At 44.7% G+C, this 14,365-nt stretch overlaps 1 protein-coding gene across 4 annotated transcripts in view; it reads right to left on the reverse strand.

Moving 5' to 3' along the window:
- Window positions 1–767: 767 nt before the first annotated feature.
- GRIP2 (glutamate receptor interacting protein 2) overlaps window positions 768–14,365 on the reverse strand; it is a 138,507-nt gene continuing 124,909 nt past the window's right edge. For 3 of the 4 annotated variants that reach the window (XM_049716019.1, XM_049716018.1, XM_049716016.1), the window contains exons 23-24: window positions 13,905–14,051; window positions 768–2,909 (exon numbers count right to left, since the gene is read on the reverse strand). In XM_049716019.1, coding sequence (XP_049571976.1) covers window positions 2,751–2,909; window positions 13,905–14,051 — 306 coding nt within the window. In that variant the 3' untranslated portion in view covers window positions 768–2,750. The remainder of the gene's footprint in view (window positions 2,910–13,904; window positions 14,052–14,365) is intronic. The other variant, XM_049716017.1, reaches the window with a different exon arrangement.

Consider the following 14,365-nt stretch of genomic DNA (forward strand, 5'->3'; position numbering starts at 1 on the left):
TTTGGTTGTTGTTGTTTTTTATAAGCTGTTTGTGTATTTTGGAAATTAAGCCTTTGTCATGAGATCACTTCCAAATATTTTCTCCCCATCTCAGGTTGTCTTTTCGTTTTGTGTATGTTTTCCTTTGCTGCACAAATGCTTTCAAGTTTTGTTTAGGTCCTATTTCTTTGCTCCTCCTTTTATTTCTATTGCTTTGGGAGACTGGCCTATGAAAACATTGTTATGTTGTATGTCAGACAATATTTTGCCTATGTTCTCTTCTAGGAGTTCCGTAGTGTCGTGTCTCATATTTAAGCCAATCTGAGTTTATTTTTGTGCATGGCATAAGGGAGTGTTCTAATGTCATTGATCGATCGATTTACATGCAGCTGTCCGACTTTCCCAGTACCACTTGCTGAATAGACTGTCTTTCTCCATCGTATATTCTTACCTCCTCTGTCGAAAATTAATTGACCATAAGTGAGTGGGTTTTTTTCTGGGTTTTCTATTTCTGTTCCATTGATCCATATGTCCATTTTGTGCCAATACCATGCTGCTTTGATTACTGTAACTTTGTAGTATTGTGTAAAGTTTGGGAGGATTACTCCTCCAGCTTTGTTCTTTTTCCTCAGAATTACTTTGGCAATTCTGGGTCTTCTGTGGTTCGATAGAAATTTTAGGATTATTTGTCCTAGTTTTGTGAAAACTGTCATGGGTAATTAGATAGGTATCACCAGCCTATGTTTTTTTGTTTTAAAAAGAAGACACACTAATCCAAGTGCTTTTAAATAATTTTATTTAAAAAGATCATCCCAACAGCACCCCCCGCCCCCCACTCCCACGTCACTGCAAGTCGGTAGGGCAAATGTACACGTGGGCCCCAAGGAGACCCCAAGTGGCCTTTACAGTGCCACCCCTTGGCATGTTGTGCTTCCCGAGAGCCCTAAGAAAACCCCATATAGAAAAATACAAGGAATATGCTCCAATCTCAGCCAGAGAAAAATACAGCTTTTAGGGGGTGGAAGGGGCATGTCCCAGGGGCTGTACCCAAAATGCATAGGCAGGCAGGACGCTCACTGGGGGACAGGTGTCAGGAGGTGTCAATTCTGGGAGGTGAACAATCCCCATGAGAAGACAGAGGAATATTGCATATGAGAAGGCCGGCGTGGCCAGGAGATCCACCCGCCGGGCCTGGTTGCATACATCTGGGGGAACCGCAGAGGCCTCAGCCCGAGGAGGGCAGAAAACTTCAGGGTCGCTGCATCGTCCTCGGCTGCTGTCGAGCGTAGCTTTCCCAAGCCCAGCGGGCAGACATGGTTCTGCCCTGACAGGCAGGCCAGTACCTACTCAGAGACTGTCAACCCCTTAATTGTCCAGAGGGGGTCAGACCAGAGGGGTTCAGACAGCAACGAGAAGGGACCCAGGGTGAAAGGAAGAGATGTCTTGACTCCCTATCGAGTCCCTTGAGTGGAAGAGCCTTTTTCAGGCCTCCAGGGGATTCAGGGGTAGAGGAGGATGAAGGTGGGAGTGGGCACCCCGTTTTCCTGAGACACTGTTAAGAGCTGGGCAGGGGCAGAACAGGTCCCAAGACCTGGCTGAATCCTTTCTGCCCACCTCCATCTCAGGGGCCACAGCCCAGACCACCAGGTGGAGACCCCGGGCCCTTCTCAAAACCAGAAGGGTTTCTGGACTGCAGAAAATGAGGAAAGCGATGTTAAGGGATACTGGTGCTTCCAGATTTCAAGTGAGAATCAACTTCCTTGAATGACCACTTTGGACACTGTCACTGCTGGGTGTGAGAAAGGATGGCCTGTCTCCCCTGCCTGTCTGTCTGTCTGGCTCTGCTTCTCTCTCCTCCTTCACTGATTTATTAGGCTAGGAGCTCTATCATCTTACATATCCTACTTATTTCCATGGTTTTCCCATCTTCACTGTAATAGCAGCTGAATGGAACCCCCTGGGTCTTTTGTCCTGAAATGACTCCCACCCACCCTGAGGGGCCTGGGCTAAGACGGGTGTACTCATATGGTCCAGTGGCCACACGTCCTACTAAAGCAGCAGGAGGGGCTGACAGCCCAAAGCCTGACACCAAGCTCGCCCAATGGGCCCAGAACTGAGGTCTCAAACTACAGAGGCTTCGACCAGAGTCTCAGAAATGAAAGAACCCCTCAAAGGGCCAGTGCTTCCTGGGAATCCAGACACCCCAGTTCAGAGTCTCCTAAGTGGGGATGCTGGTGAGCCCTGAACACCAGACTCTGGAGAAGGGAAGTGGCTGGACTCTTCCGCTGAGCAGCCTCCTTCCTGGTGGGAGGCTGTCCAGATGAAGTAGCCCCCACCCTCCCGCGACCGCACAGGTGGGATCAGGTCCCGCCTTGCTCACCTCCTGAGACAGGGCGCTCACTCCTCCCTCACAGCACTCAGGCTCCATGGCTCTTCTGGGAGAACACTCCTTACGTGGAGCTGAGCTGTCCCCGCACTAGACGCTCTTCCCAGGGGTTCTGGAGGTACCTGGGGCAGCCCCTGTACGCCCAGCTGAGCAGCCTGCCTTGACCCCTACTGGGCAGGCCCCACACTGGGCATCTTGGAGGTCCAACTGGAGAAAGACCTCGATATCACCGCAACTGGGCCCGGCCCCCTGTTGCCGCAGACATGGAGAAGAGTCTGGTCAGAGCCTGCCAGATGACAGATGGACGAGTGGGTGGCCACTTCTTCAGCCTGGCTGCATGTGTGGGCGCCAGGATCTTCCAACGTGTCCAGACCATGTGCTGACTTCAAAGCATCCGTGGGCCTCTGGGGCCTGGTGCTCGTGGGGCCCGGCTGCTCTGGGCCAGCGGGTTGCGGCTGATGACCAGCTCCACGACATCGCCCGCCTCGGCCAGGAGCGGCACCGTCAGGCAGCAGTCAAGGTCCCGCGTGTGAACGTGGTTGACCTGCACATGCACAGCCATGGGGCAGATGGCGTCAGCTCAGCATGCACTGAAGTAGGTGAGAATTTCCTCAAATACAGACCCTGCCCAGCCCAGACACAGGGTGAATCTTAACACTCACACAGAGGAAGGCACTCTCATTTCAAGTCTTTCAACCCTTCCATGCATCCTTCACCCTCCAGCACCTGCATGTCTCCATTTTTTTTTCTCATCTGAAAAATCTTATTTATTTTTTGTGGTACACGGGCCTCTCACTGTTGTGGCCTCTCCCGTTGCGGAGCACAGGCTCCGGATGCGCAGGCTCAGCAGCCATGGCTCACGGGCCCAGCCGCTCCGCAGCATGTGGGATCTTCCGGGACCGAGGCACGAACCCGTGTCCCCTGCATTGGCAGGCGGACTCTCAACCACTGCGCCGCCAGGGAAGCCCCTTATTTATTTATTTTTTAAATGTTTCTTTATTGTGGTAAAAGTCACATAAAACACTATTTTAACCATATTTAACTGTACAGTTCAGTGGCACTAAGTGCATTCACATTGTTATGCAACTCTCACCATCATCCATCTCCTGAATTTTTCACCTTCCTAAACTGAAACTCTGTCCCCATTAAATACTAACTCTGAAATCCGCCCCCAACCACTGGCCCCTGGCATCTACCAGTGTACTTTCTGACTATATGAATTTGGCTATTCTAGGTACCTCATATAAGTGGAGTCAAACAGTATTTGTCGGGGACTTCCGGGAAGATGGCGGAAGAGTAAGACGCGGAGATCACCTTCCTCCCCACAGATACACCAGAAATACATCTACGCGTGGAACAACTCCTACGGTGCACCTACTGAACGCTGGCAGAAGACCTCAGACCTCCCAAAAGGCAAGGAACCCCCCACGTACCTGGTTAGGGCAAAAGAAAAAAATAAACAGAGACAAAAGGATAGGGACGGGTCCGGCACCAGCGGGAGAGAGCTGTGACGGAGGAAAAGTGTCCACACACTAGGCAGCCCCTTCGCGGGCGGAGACTTCGGGTGGCGGAGTGGGGGAGCTTGGGAGCCGCGGAGGAGAGCACAGCAACAGGGGTGTGGAGGGCAAAGCGGAGAGATTCCAGCGCAGAGGATCGGGCTGACCGACACTCACCAGCCGAGAGGCTTGTCTGCTCACCCCGCTGGAGCGGGCGGGGCTGGGAGCTGAGGCTCCGGCTTCTGTCGGAGCGCCGGGAGAGGACTGAGGTTGGCGGCGTGAACACAGCCTGCAGGGCGTTAGTGCACCGCGGCTAGCCGGGAGGGAGTCTGGGGAAAAGTCTGGACCTGCCGAAGAGGCAAGAGACTTTTTCTTCCCTCTTTGTTTCCTGGTGCACGAGGAGAGGGGATTAAGAACGCTGCTTAAGAGAGCTCCAGAGACGGGCGCGAGCCACGGCTAAAAGTGCAGAGCCCAGAGACAGACATGAGACGCTAAGGCCGCTGCTGCCGCCACCAAGAAGCCTGTGTGCGAACACAGGTCACTATCCACACCCCCTTCCGGGGAGCCTGTGCAGCCCGCCACTGCCAGGGTCCCGGGATCCAGGGACAACTCCCCCGGGAGAACGCAGGACGCGCCTCAGGCTAGCAATGTCATGCTGGCCTCTGCCACCGCAGGCCCGCCCCACACTCCGTGACCCTCCCTACCTCCCCCCCCACCCCCACCCCCCCCCACCCCCCCCCGGCCTGAGTGAGCCAGAGCCTCCGAATCAGCGGCTCCTTTAACCCCGTCCTGTCTGAGCAAAGAACAGACGCCCTCCGGCGACCTACACGCACAGGCAGGGCCAAATCCAAAGCTGAGCCCCTGGGAGCTGTGAGAACAAAGAAGAGAAAGGGAAATCTCTCCCAGCAGCCTCAGAAGCAGCGGATTAAAGCTCCACAATCAACTTGATGTACCCTGCATCTGTGGAATACATGAATAGACAACGAATCATCCCAAATTAAGGAGCCCTGTGGATGAAAGGCTCTTGGTGCTGCAGCCAGGAGTCAGTGCTGTGCCTCTGAGGTGGGAGAGCCAACTTCAGGACACTGGTCCACAAGAGGCCTCCCAGCTGCACATAATATCAAACAGCGAAAATCTCCCAGAGATCTCCATCTCAACGCCAGCACCCAGCTTCACTCAACGACCAGCAAGCTACAGTGCTGGACATCCTATGCCAAACTAGCAACACAGGAACACAACCCCACCCATTAGCAGAGAGGCTGCCCAAAATCATAATAAGTCTACAGACACCCCAAAACACACCACCAGACGTGGAACTGCCCACCAGAAAGACAAGATCCAGCCTCATCCACCAGAACACAGGCACTAGTACCCTCCACCAGGAAGCCTACACAACCCACTGAACCAACCTTAGCCACTGGGGACAGACACAAAAAACAACAGGAACTACGAACCTTCAGCCTGCAAAAAGGAGACCCCAAACACAGTAAGATAAGCAAAATGAAAAGACAGAAAAACACACAGCAGATGAAGGAGCAAGATAAAAACCCACCAGACCTAACAAATGAAGAGGAAATAGGCAGTCTACCTGAAAAAGAATTCAGAATAATGATAGTAAAGATGATCCAAAATCTTGGAAATAGAATAGACAAAATACAAGAATCAGTTAACAAGGACCTAGAAGAACTAAAGATGAAACAAACAATGATGAACAACACAATAAATGAAATGAAAAATACTCTAGATGGGATCAATAGCAGAATAACTGAGGCAGAAGAACGGATAAGTGACCTGGAAGATAAAATAGTAGAAATAACTACTGCAGAGCAGGATAAAGAAAAAAGAATGAAAAGAACTGAGGACAGTCTCAGAGACCTCTGGGACAACATTAAACGCACCAACATTCGAATTATAGGGGTTCCAGAAGAAGAAGAGAAAAAGAAAGGGACTGAGAAAATATTTGAAGAGATTATAGTTGAAAACTTCCCTAATATGGGAAAGGAAATAGTTAATCAAGTCCAGGAAGCACAGAGAGTCCCATACAGGATAAATCCAAGGAGAAATACACCAAGACACATATTAATCAAACTGTCAAAAATTAAATACAAAGAAAATATATTAAAAGCGCAAGGGAAAAACAACAAATAACACACAAGGGAATCCCCATAAGGTTAACAGCTGATCTTTCAGCAGAAACTCTGCAAGCCAGAAGGGAGTGGCAGGACATATTGAAAGTGTTGAAGGAGAAAAACCTGCAACCAAGATTACTCTACCCAGCAAGGATCTCTTTCAGATATGATGGAGAAATTAAAACCTTTACAGACAAGCGAAAGCTGAGAGAGTTCAGCACCACCAAACCAGCTCTACAACAACTGCTAAAGGAACTTCTCTAGGCAAGAAACACAAAAGAAGGAAAAGACCTACAATAACGAACCCAAAACAATTAAGAAAATGGGAATGGGAACACACATATCGATAATTACCTTAAATGTAAATGGACTAAATGCTCCCACCAAAAGACACAGATTGGCTGAATGGATACAAAAACAAGACGCATATATTTGCTGTCTACAAGAGACCCACTTCAGACCTAGAGACACATACAGACTGAAAGTAAGGGGATGGAGAAAGGTATTTCATGCAAATGGAAACCAAAAGAAAGCTGGAGTAGCAATTCTCATATCAGACAAAATAGACTTTAAAACAAAGACTATTAGAAGAGACAAAGAAGGACACTACATAATGATCAAGGGATCGATCCAAGAAGAAGATATAACAATTGTAAATATTTATGCACCCAACATAGGAGCACCTCAATACATAAGGCAAATACTGACAGCCATAAAAGGGGAAATCGACAGTAACACATTCATAGTAGGGGACTTTAACACCCCACTTTCACCAATGGACAGATCATCCAAAATGAAAATAAATAAGGAAACACAAGCTTTAAATGATACATTAAACGAGATGGACTTAATTGATATTTATAGGACATTCCATCCAAAAACAACAGAATACACATTTTTCTGAAGTGCTCATGGAACATTCTCCAGGAGAGATCATATCTTGGGTCACAAATCAAGCCTTGGTAAATTTAAGAAAATTGAAATTGTATCAAGTATCTTTTCCGACCACAACACTATGAGACTAGATATCAATTACAGGAAAAGATCTGTAAAAAATGCAAACACATGGAGGCTAAACAATACACTACTTAATAACGAAGTGATCACTGAAGAAATCAAAGAGGAAATCAAAAAATACCTAGAAATAAATGACAATGGAGACACGACGACTCAAAATCTATGGGATGCAGCAAAAGCAGTTCTAAGAGGGAAGTTTATAGCAATACAATCCTACCTTAAGAAACAGGAAACATCTCGAATAAACAACCTAACCTTGCACCTAAAGCAATTAGAGAAAGAAGAACAAAAAACCCCCAAAGTTAGCAGAAGGAAAGAAATCATAAAAATCAGATCAGAAATAAATGAAAAAGAAAGGAAGGAAACGATAGCAAAGATCAATAAAACTAAAAGCTGGTTCTTTGAAAGGATAAACAAAATTGATAAACCATTAGCCAGACTCATCAAGAAAAAAAGGGAGAAGACTCAAATTAATAGAATTAGAAATGAAAAAGGAGAAGTAACAACTGACACTGCAGAAATACAAAAGATCATGAGAGATTACTACAAGCAGCTCTATGCCAATAAAATGGACAACCTGGAAAAAATGGACAACCTGGAAGAAATGGACAAATTCTTAGAAAGGCACAACCTGACAAGACTGAATCAGGAAGAAATAGAAAATATGAACAGACCAATCACAAGCACTGAAATTGAAACTGTGATTAAAAATCTTCCAACAAGCAAAAGCCCAGGACCAGATGGCTTCACAGGCGAATTCTATCAAACATTTAGAGAAGAGCTATCACCTATCCTTCTCAAACTCTTCCAAAATATAGCAGAGGGAGGAACACTCCCCAACTCATTCTACGAGGCCACCATCACCCTGATACCAAAACCAGACAAGGATGTCACAAAGAAAGAAAACTACAGGCCAATATCACTGATGAACATAGATGCAAAAATCCTCAACAAAATACTAGCAAACAGAATCCAACAGCACATTAAACGGATCATACACCATGATCAAGTGGGGTTTATTCCAGGAATGCAAGGATTCTTCAATATACGCAAATCAATCAACGTGATACACCATATTAACAAATTGAAGGAGAAAAACCATATGATCATCTCAATAGATGCAGAGAAAGCTTTTGACAAAATTCAACACCCATTTATGATAAAAACCCTGCAGAAAGTAGGCATAGAGGGAACTTTCCTCAACATAATAAAGGCCATATGTGACAAACCCACAGCCAACATCGTCCTCAATGGTGAAAAACTGAAAGCATTTCCACTAAGATCAGGAACAAGACTAGGTTGCCCACTCTCACCACTCTTATTCAACATAGTTTTGGAAGTTTTAGCCACGCCAATCAGAGAAGAAAAGGAAATAAAAGGAATCCAAATCGGAAAAGAAGAAGTAAAGCTGTCACTCTTTGCAGATGACATGATACTCTACATAGAGAATCCTAAAGATGCTACCAGAAAACTACTAGAGCTAATCAATGAATTTGGTAAAGTAGCAGGATACAAAATTAATGCACAGAAATCTCTGGCATTCCTATACACTAAGGACGAAAAATCTGAAAGTGAAATCAAGAAAACACTCCCATTTACCATTGCAACAAAAAGAATAAAATATCTAGGAATAAACCTACCTAAGGAGACAAAAGACATGTATGCAGAAAATTATAAGACACTGATGAAAGAAATTAAACATGATACAAATAGATGGAGAGATATACCATGTTCTTGGATTGGAAGAATCAACATTGTGAAAATGACTCTACTACCCAAAGCAATCTACAGATTCAATGCAATCCCTATCAAACTACCACTGGCATTTTTCACAGAACTAGAACAAAAAATTTCACAATTTGTATGGAAACACAAAAGACCCCGAATAGCCAAAGCAATCTTGAGAACGAAAAACGGAGCTGGAGGAATCAGGCTTCCTGACTTCAGACTGTACTACAAAGCTACAGTAATCAAGACAGTATGGTACTGGCACAAAAACAGAAATATAGATCAATGGAACAGGATAGAAAGCCCAGAGATAAATCCACGCACCTACGGTCACCTTACCTTTGATAAAGGAGGCAGGAATGTACAGTGGAGAAAGGACAGCCTATTCAATAAGTGGTGCTGGGAAAACTGGACAGGTACATGTAAAAGTATGAGATTAGATCACTCCCTAACACCATACACAAAAATAAGCTCAAAATGGATTAAAGACCTAAATATAAGGCCAGAAACTATCAAACTCTTAGAGGAAAACATAGGCAGGACACTCTATGACATAAATCACAGCAAGGTCCTTTTTGACCCACCTCCTAGAGAAATGGAAATAAAAACAAAAGTAAACAAATGGGACCTAATGAAACTTAAAAGCTTTTGCACAGCAAAGAAAACCGTAAAGAAGACCAAAAGACAACCCTCAGTATGGGAGAAAATATTTGCCAATGAAGCAACTGACAAAGGATTAATCTCCAAAATTTATAAGCAGCTCATGCAGCTTAATAACAAAAAAACAAACAACCAAATCCAAAAATGGGCAGAAGACCTAAATAGACATTTCTCCAAAGAAGATATACAGAGTGCCAACAAACACATGAAAGAATGCTCAACATCACTAATCATTAGAGAAATGCAAATCAAAACTACAATGAGATATCATCTCACACCAGTCAGAATGGCCATCATCAAAAAATCTAGAAACAGTAAATGCTGGAGAGGGTGTGGAGAAAAGGGAACCCTCTTACACTGTTGGTGGGAATGTAAATTGATACAGCCACTGTGGAGAACAGTATGGAGGTTCCTTAAAAAACTACAAACAGAACTACCATATGACCCAGCAATCCCACTACTGGGCATATACCCTGAGAAAACCATAATTCAAAAAGAGTCATGTACCAAAATGTTCATTGCAGCTCTATTTACAATAGCCAGGAGATGGAAACAACCTAAGTGTCCATCATCGGATGAATGGATAAAGAAGATGTGGCACATATATACAATGGAATATTACTCAGCCATAAAAAGAAACGAAATTGAGCTATTTGTAATGAGGTGGATAGACCTAGAGTCTGTCATACAGAGCGAAGTAAGTCAGAGAGAGAGACAAATACCGTATGCTAACACATATATATGGAATTTAAGAAAAAAAATGTCATGAAAAACCTAGGGGTGAAACAGGAATAAAGACACAGACTTACTAGAGAATGGACTTGAGGCTATGGGGAGGGGGAAGGGTAAACGGTGACAAAGCAATAAAGAGGCATGGACATGTATACACTACCAAATGTAAGGTAGATAGCTAGTGGGAAGCAGCCGCATAGCACAGGGAGATCAGCTCGGTGCTTTGTGACCGCCTGGAGGGGTGGGATAGGGAGGGTGGGAGGGAGGGAGACGCAAGCGGGAAGAGATATGGGAACATATGTATATATATAACTGATTCATTTTGTTGTGAAGCTGAAACTAACATACCATTGTAAAGTAATTATACTCCAATAAAGATGTTAAAATGAAAAAAAAAAACCCATCTTCCACATCCTTCAAGGACTAGAAGTGAATACAGACCAAAAAAAAAACAAAAAAAACAAAAAAAAACGGTATTTGTCTGCACATCATGTATATTGGAATGCATTTTTAAGGTTAACTTAATATATGTCCTGCAAACAGACTGGACCTTTTTTTCCCCCCGTGCTATACAGTAGGCCCTCACCAGCCATCTACTTCATATATAGTAGTGTACACACATCAATCCCAATCTCCCAATCCATCCCACCACCACCCCCACTTGGTGTCCATATGTTTGTTTTGTACATCTGTGTCTCTATTTCTGTTTTGCAAACAGGTTCATCTCTACCTTTTTTTCTAAATTCCACATATATGTGTTAATATATGATATTTGTTTTTTCCTTTCTGACTTACTTCACTCTATATGACAGTCTCTAGGAATAAACCTACTAAGGAGGCAAAAGACCTGTACTCACAAAACTATAAGACACTGATGAAAGAAAACAAAGACAACACAAACAGATGGAGAGATATACCATGTTTTGGATTGAAAGAATATTGTGAAAATGACTATACTACCCAAAGCAATCTACAGATTCAATGCAATTCCTGTCAAATTACCAATAGCATTTTTCACAGAATTAGAACAAAAAATTTTACAACTTGTATGGAAACACAAAAGACCACAAATAGCCAAAGCAATCTTGAGAAAGAAAATGGAGCTGAAGGAATCAGGCTCCCTGACTATACTACAAAGCTACAATAATCAAGACAGTCTGGTACTGGCACCAAAACAGAAATATAGACCAATGGAACAGGATAGAAAGCCCAGAGATAAACCCATGCACCTATGGTCAACTAATCTATGACAAAGGGGGCAAGAATATACAATGGAGAAAAGACAGCCTCTCCAGTAAGTGGTGCTGGGAAAACTGGACAGCTCCATGTAAAAGAATGAAATTAGAACACTCCCTAACACCATACACAAAAATAAACTCCAAATGGATTAAGGACCCAAATGTAAGGCTGGACACTATAAAACTCTTAGACGAAAGCATAGGCAGCACACTCTTTGACATAAATCACAGGAAGATCTTTTTTGATTCACCTCCTAGAGTAATGAAAATAAAAACAAAAATAAACAAATGGGACCTAATGAAACTTAAAAGCTTTTGCACAGCAAAGGAAACCATAAACAAGACGAAAAGACAACCCTCAGATTGGGAGAAAATATTTTCAAACGAATCAACAAAGGATTAATCTCCAAAATATATAAACAGCTCATGCAGCTCAGTATTAGAAAAACAAACAACCCAATCCAAAAATGGGCAGAAGACCTAAATTGACATTTCTCCAAAGACAACATACAGATGGCCAAGAAGCACATGAAAAGCTGCTCAACATCACTAATTATTAGAGAAATGCAAATCAAAACTACAATGAGGTATCACCTCACCAGTTAGAATGGGCATCATCAGAAAATCTACAAACAACAAATGCTGGAGAGGGTGTGGAGAAAAGGGAACCCTCTTGCACTGTTGGTGGGAATGTAAATTGATACAGCTACTATGGAGAACAGTATGGAGGTTCCTTAAAAAACTACAAATAGAACTACCATATGACCCAGCAATTCCACTACTGAGCATATACCCAGAGAAAACCGTAATTCAAAAAGACACATGCACCCCAATGTTTATTGCAGCACTATTTACAATAGCCAGGTCATGGAAGCAACCTAAATGCCCATTGACAGACGAATGGATAAAGAAGATGTGGTACATATATACAATGGAATATTACTCAGCCAAAAAAGGAACGAAATTGGGTCATTTGTTGAGATGTGGATGAACCTAGAGACTGTCATACAGAGTGAAGTAAGTCAGAAAGAGAAAAATAAATATCTTATATTAACACATATATGTGGAACCTAGAAAAATGGTACAGATGAACTGGTTTGCAGGACAGAAATTGAGACAGAGACGTAGAGAACAAACGTATGGACACCAAGGGGGGGAAAGCAGCAGGAGGGTGGTGGTGGTGGTGGGATGAATTGTGTGATTGGGATTGACACATATTCAGTGATGTGTGTAAAATTCATGACTAATAAGAACCTGCTGTATATATATAAAAAAAAAAACTACAATGAGGTACCACCTCACACCAGTCGGAATGGGCATCATCAGAAAATCTACAAACAACAAATGCTGGAGAGGGTGTGGAGAAAAGGGAACCCTCTTACACTGTTGGTTGGAATGTAAATTGATACAGCCAATATGGAGAACAGTATGGAGGTTCCTTAAAGAACTAAAAATAGAGTTACCATATGACCCAGCAATCGCACTCTTGCGCATATACCCAGAGAAGACCATGATTCCGAAAGACACATGCACCCCAATGTTCACTGCAGCACTATTTACAATAGGCAGGTCATGGAAGTAACCTAAATGTCCACCAACAGAGGAATGGATAAAGAAGATGTAGTACATATATACAATGGAATATTACTCAGCCATAAAAAGGAAAGAAATTGTGCCATTTGCAGAGACGTGGATGGACCTAGAGACTGTCTCCATTTTTTAACATCACAAGCAGACCACACGCTGAGCCTCCTGCCTAGAATGTGGGGCATGGGAAAGGGTGTGCCAGGGATGCCCCACAGCTTCTATCTGCCCACTCACATTTCCCAGGCTCCCTTGCTGTTAGTGAGATCACATGACTTAGTTGCCATGAAGTCCGAGGCATTTACTAGAGGGTGGAGCCTCCACCAATCCAGGTGGAGCAAGGCCCACACTGGCCCACAGTGGACATATCATATAAGTGATAAATAAATGTTCATGTGTATTAAACCACTGAGATTTGGGATTGTTTGTTCCTGCAGCATAATTTAGCCTAACCTCACCAATACAACTGTGTTGTCATTCCCTGTTTTCAGATAAGAAACCTGGGGCTCAGAGCTTCCCTGGTGGTGCAGTGGTTAAGAATCTGCCTGCCAATGCAGGGGACACGGGTTTGAGCCCTGGTCCAGGAAGATCCCACATGCCATGGAGCAGCTAAGCCCGTGCGCCACAACTACTGAGCCTGCACTCTAGAGCCCGTGAGCCACAACTACTGAAGCCCACGCACCACAACGAAGAGTAGCCCCAGCTCACCACAACGGGAGAAGGCCCGTGCACAGCAACGAAGACTCAACACAGCCAAAAACAAACAAACTAATTAATTAATTAATTAAATCTATAAAAAATACAGGATTATTTTTTTTTAAAAAAAAGAAACCTGGGGCTCAGAGAGAGGAGGCAACCTGCTCAAGGCCACTCAGCCAACGTAGAAGTCAGGCTTTCTCCCCACTATGGGGCTAGGAACAGCCACTCCATCGATAGTGCCACCACCCAGCATTACCTGGAGGACCCTGTCAAAGGGCCGGAGACCCCCACGTTGAGCTGGCCCATCAGGGCGCACAGTGTGGACATAGACGCCCTTCTCCAGGAGGCCATCTGAGACACTAAAACCGAAGTCACTCCGTACAGGGTCCTTGTGCAGTGTCACCTGGGAACAGGAGGAGGAGACCTCTGGAGCCCCGATCTTTCCCCCTAGCCTCCCACAGCTGCCTAAGCCCCTTGGTCTGGCATCTGATGCCTCCGGGACCCAGCCCTAAGCCACCTGGCTGCTCTTCCACGTGTGTTACTGCCTCGGCATCGTGCCCAAGCCTTGGCTTCTGGAGCACCCCCTCCCCTCCACCTCCACTGACCCTCCATCTACAGCACTCAGTCACAGTGGAAGCTGTAGGAAAAGGAGTTCCTTTCAGTTCTTTTTCAATCTTCCTGCTTCCATTCCAGGAGAAAGTCTCAGTGGGGTGGACA

Source organism: Orcinus orca, chromosome 10 (assembly GCF_937001465.1).
Source record: "Orcinus orca chromosome 10, mOrcOrc1.1, whole genome shotgun sequence".
NCBI lineage: Eukaryota > Metazoa > Chordata > Mammalia > Artiodactyla > Delphinidae > Orcinus > Orcinus orca.